The sequence below is a fragment of the Corythoichthys intestinalis genome, chromosome 3, assembly GCF_030265065.1.
Source record: "Corythoichthys intestinalis isolate RoL2023-P3 chromosome 3, ASM3026506v1, whole genome shotgun sequence".
Taxonomy (NCBI): Eukaryota; Metazoa; Chordata; class Actinopteri; order Syngnathiformes; family Syngnathidae; genus Corythoichthys; species Corythoichthys intestinalis.
In genome coordinates, this window is record NC_080397.1 from 25111586 (window position 1) to 25116888 (window position 5303).

General features: G+C 41.9%; 1 protein-coding gene across 1 annotated transcript; it reads right to left on the reverse strand.

Annotated features, from left to right (window-relative positions):
- Positions 1 to 2606: 2606 nt before the first annotated feature.
- Positions 2607 to 4731, reverse strand: LOC130913730 (natterin-3-like). Its single transcript, XM_057832548.1, has 2 exons — positions 4564 to 4731; positions 2607 to 3763 (listed from the first exon to the last, which is right to left on the reverse strand). Exons 1-2 carry the CDS (start codon positions 4634 to 4636, stop codon positions 2691 to 2693), a joined length of 1146 nt encoding a protein of 381 aa, XP_057688531.1. The 5' UTR covers positions 4637 to 4731; the 3' UTR covers positions 2607 to 2690.
- Positions 4732 to 5303: the final 572 nt, after the last annotated feature.

The window sequence follows — 5303 nt, forward strand, 5'->3', positions numbered from 1 at the left end:
CCATGTATTTTTTCTCTCTTTTTGGGAAATATTTCAAGATTTTTACATTACTACTTGCACTTTTGAATTTGTACTATTACTATTTGCACTGTGAAGAGCGCCTCAATTTCCAGCAGGGCCGAAAACCAAAAGTGGTTTTTGCCATGTGGCAAAATGTTTTTGCCATGTGGCAATTTTTTTTGCCATGTGGCATTTTTTTTTGCCATGTGGCAAAATGTTTTTGCCATGTGGCAAAACGTTTTTGCCATGTGGCAAAACGTTTTTGCCATGTGGCAAAATGTTTTTGCCATGTGGCAAAATGTTTTTGCCATGTGGCAATTTTTTTTGCCATGTGGCAAATTTATTTGCCATATGGCAATTTTTTTTTGCCATGTGGCATTTTTTTTTTTTGCCATGTGGCAAAATGTTTTTGCCATGTGGCATTTTTTTTTTTGCCATGTGGCAATTTTTTTTGCCATGTGGCATTTTTTTGTTTGCCATGTGGCAAAATGGATTTTGCCATGTGGCATTTATTTGGGGTATGTGGCAAAATGCATTTCGGTTTGTGGGGGGGTATATAGTATTTTGGGGGGTATATGGCTGTTTTGCAGAACAATTTTACAATCATGAAAGGCAAAGTAACAATCCATCATAGGACATTAGTATCTCACCATGAACTTTTTTGAGATGCTGTATAAAAATTGTGTCCCTTGATAATGGTTGAAAGTTGCAGGAGGGGCAGTGGTAATGTGCTCTTTTGGTATCTGCTGATTTATCCCCACAGAAGCAGGCTACCACAAACTTCTCTGTGGGACAAAAACACAAATGGTCTCACTTCTTTACTTATATTAAAAACTATTGCTATCACATTGCATTACAGACAAGTAGTAAATATTAGCACTCCAAGCACTGCACTTAACAAGCTCATACACACTTCTAGCCCTCAACTTGAAAATAGCCCTGATGTCATCCTCAGCTATAGTTGCCACATACATTGTTTTTTATTATTAGCAGCGAAATTGGAGTGGCAGCCTTACAGTTGTTTGGACAGACGGAAAACTAGAATCAATACATTGCGTAACAGTGTTTCAGTATCTGTGTGAAAGGAGAATAAAAGAAAACTGAGACGTACAAATTATTTTATTTTTAAACATACAAAACAATCATATAAACACATAAGCAGTATTATTATTAAGACTTACCTGTAATTGTTGACGTGGCTACTGAAATATCCTGGTAGTCAAACCGCGAGCGTAGTGACCGTATACCCAAGATTCATCAGTGCAGAAAGACAGCTGACACCGAAATTTGGCCGTGCGTAGCCGTCAATGGCAGAGCCTTACTTGGGGTTCCAGATGAATGCCGATAAGCTCTAATGTAAAGTGTACGGTCAAAAAACACAGCCACAAATGTTTTTCTGCCATTTAAAATGAAAAAACAATTTGGACGTGCATAGCCGTCAATGGCAGAGCCTTACTTGGGGTTCCAGTTGAATGCCGATATGCTCTAATGTAAAGTATACGGTCAAAAAACACAGCCACAGATTTTTTTCTGCCATTTAAAATGAAAAAACAATTTGGACGTGCATAGCCGTCAATGGCAGAGCCTTACTTGGGGTTCCAGATGAATGCCGATAAGCTCTAATGTAAAGTGTACGGTCAAAAAACACAGCCACAGATGTTTTTCTGCCATTTAAAATGAAAAAACAATTTGGACGTGCATAGCCGTCAATGGCACAGCCTTACTTGGGGTTCCAGTTGAATGCCGATATGCTCTAATGTAAAGTGTACGATCAAAAAACACAGCCACAGATGCTTTTCTGTCATTTAAAATGAAAATACAATTTGGACGTGCATAGCCGTCAATGGCATGGACTTGTATGGCCTGCAAAACAGCCATATACCCCCCCACAAACCGAAATGCATTTTGCCACATACCCCAAATAAATGCCACATGGCAAAATCCATTTTGCCACATGGCAAAAAAAAAATTGCAACATGGCAAAAAAAAATGCCACATGGCAAAAACATTTTGCCACATGGCAAAAAACATTGCCACATGGCAAAAAAAATTGCCACATGACAAAAACATTTTGCCACATGGCAAAAAAAATTGCCACGTGGCAAAAACATTTTGCCACATGGCAAAAAAAAATGCCACATGGCAAAAAAAAATTGCCACATGGCAAAAAAATTTGCCACATGGCAAAAACATTTTGCCACATGGCAAAAAAATTTGCCACATGGCAAAAACATTTTGCCACATGGCAAAAAAAATTGCCACATGGCAAAAACATTTTGCCACATGGCAAAAAAAATTGCCACATGGCAAAAAAAAAAGCCACATGGCAAAACATTTTTGCCACATGGCAAATACCACTTTTGGTTCTCGCTGTCTCTCTCAATTTCATTGCTTAAATGTGCAGTAACAATAAAGGCATTCATTCATGTACTCATGCAAGTCTTCTTCCGTTCTGGTCATTTTGTATTTGTGTTGCAGCTTTTGGCATTTGTTTTTGTGGTTCTTTTTTTTATCTATTTATTTGGTTATTTTAATTTGCAAAGCGTTTGGAATTTGTAAACTGCCTGACACTTACCGGTCATCACACCTTTCTCCAACAATGGGGGTATTAGCAAGTCAGTCAAGTGATGTTGTTTGATTTTTTCAGATTTTTTTAATGATTTGAATAACACAGATCTTCAAAGTGTGTTTCAGCAAGCCTTGGTGTCTGGCAACGGTTCACAGCGGTCCAGCTTGCCATTGACTTCAGAGATCTGGACGCTTCTGTAGGTTCCACTGACAGTGGTCCACCTGGTCTCACCGTTGGCATAAGTGCGTTTTAGGCGAGCGGTGTATGGGATATCTGCCCCATACTTTTTGCCCTCCATGTGGATTTTGCATACGCTGTTGGGCGGGACCACAAAAGCCAACTTAATGCTGTGCTCATTGTTCTCGGTGTAAGTGGTCCCCATGGTAAGCGCAACATTTGTCTCAAGGCTAAATCTGATTTCTCCCTTGGCCAGAAGGGGTATCCCAGTGCTGATGGTGGTGCTGGCTGAGAGAGAGAGGCTGAAGGTGTGGTCCCACCTGTGCTCTACCTTACTGCTCTTACTGATAGTGTCTGTAACCCTGCCCTCCAGGCAGTCTTTGTTCTTGATGGTGTCATTTTTCATCATTTCTGGAGGATACTCCACCACGTTGACGCCATCGATTTTGTACACCACGTCCATTAGTTGATCGTCCGCCACGTCCTCGTTAATAGTTAAGAACATGTAGTTTTTTGGGTAGATGTACTCCCAGTATCCCCAGGGTAAGTAAAAGACTCTGTGGGTGACATGCACCTTGCCTAGTCCGTACTCGTTCTTACCAACATATTTGTCCTCGTCCTTACAGTTTTTGACTGCATTCCAAGCCACTGAACCATAGGAACCCTCCTTCCACTGCAAGATCTCAAATTTGTCTTTGTTGACCAGCAAGGAAAAGTCTATGGCATGAAGAGCTCGGCCAGCGTAGGAATAGACGCAGAAATCTCCTTCCTTGGCATTATAGTAGCCTGAATCACAGCCGTGCTTGCAAATGTAGTCGAAACGTTTAGTGTAAGTGTTGTAAATGGACACAGCTCCGTCGGGGAGCTGACCCGTCCACGCCTGCCACTCCAGATTGGTTCCATTGAAATCAAATGACGAAGACATGCTCATCATAGAACCTCCAGTCAGAGGGAGCGGTGACCGTAGATCTGACAGTTTAGGAACTACATTCATCAGAGCTGGATCCAGCAACGGTTCTGTTGCGAAACAGAGCACAATTAGAAAAAAACCCAAACAGCCATGCAAAAAGATGAGGGTTAAACAAAACACTTAACCCTAAGGACTGATTTATGCTTCTGCATTCCGTTGACAGTGGCGCAACGGTGTAGAAAGTACGTCGTCATTTAACATTTGAAGTTTTGCGTCAAGGGTTAGGGAACACGTTTCTCTGTAATTAAATGCCAAGCCACTAGTGAGGTGTGGCTTTGTCTGTGTACAGCTTTAGGGGCCTCTTGTCGAATTCCTTTAGTTATCCTCTGGTCATAGACAGCCATGGCAACGGAGATGGAAAGCATGTATTTGGAGCTGCAGCTAATCAACATTGAACAACAAATGTTGAGGCATAGGCGACACAGACGGCATTTGTGGAGGTGTTTGAATGGTTTAAAATGGCATTGTTGTTGTGCTGAACCAGAAAAAATGTTCTGAGCTGACAAATCTCAGTCCTTTCACGTTCACAACGCGTTGGCATGAATCATAGTCAGGATTTTTTTTTAGGCACACGTTAGGCTACGGCGTAAGGTCCAAATTAGGTCTGCGTTAATGACGTAGGTCTGCCGTCACCACAACGCAGAACCATAAATCAGCCTTAACACTGATCCAGCCATTCTTCAGTGTCCACAAATCCAGTAGTTCCTAAAGTGGGGTTTATACGCTCCCTCTAGTGAAAGGTAAAGAATGACTGAATTAAACCTTTAACCGTCCCTCCTAACTGCACTTCTGACCAGCAAAAAGATTTCAGTCTAAGAAAAGCAAGCATGAAGTCATTGTCTCTTACGGATATGGCCGCAGCCTTGGGCCAAGACCAGAGCCGGCAGGACTAGAAGCAGCAGTACCACAGACAGGTTCATCACGGCCCAGAGAAAACACACAGAACATTAGACACAGACCTCCAAGCCCAGTCTGAGCGAGTCTGCTTTGAGGCTGTAATGAACAGATGCAAATAAATACTCTGTCCTTCATCTGCACTTTGACTTCATACTGTCCTTCCAACAAACATTCACTAGTACAAACAAAGAAGAAAGACACATCCTGGATGGGTTTCAGCATTAGTGTGTCCAAAGGGTACACTGTAAAAAAATAAAACTTCCTAAAAGTCACCCTAACTAAAGAGTTTAAGTAGGCAGAATTTAAATTCTTAAGTTCTTTTAAGGGCGGCACAGTGACAGAGTGGTTAGCATGTCTGCCTCACAGTTCTGAGATCAAGGGTTCAGTCCAGGGCTCTGGCCTTCCTTTGGGAATTTTACATGTTCTCCCTGTGCCTGCATGGGTTTTCTTCAGGTGATCCAGATTAGTCCCACATCCTAAAAACATGCATGCTAGGCTAATTGAACACTCTAGTCCAGGGGTGTCCTAGTCTGGTTCTCGATAGCCCCTATCGAGCTTGTTTTCTATTTCACAACTGAATCAAATAATGAGCTCATCAGCAAGCTCTGCAGGAGCCTGATAACAATCCTGATTATTTGATTAAGGTGCGTTGGAGGAGGGAGACATGGAAAACTAGCTGGATAGGGGCTC

Coding starts and splice junctions, on each gene's coding strand:
- LOC130913730 (XM_057832548.1), bottom strand. CDS start 4,636: ATGAACCTGTCTGTGGTACTGCTGCTTCTAGTCCTGCCGGCTCTGGTC. Junction 3,764..4,563: donor CCAAGGCTGCGGCCATATCC/GTAAGAGACAAT, acceptor GTTTCGCAACAG/AACCGTTGCTGGATCCAGCT.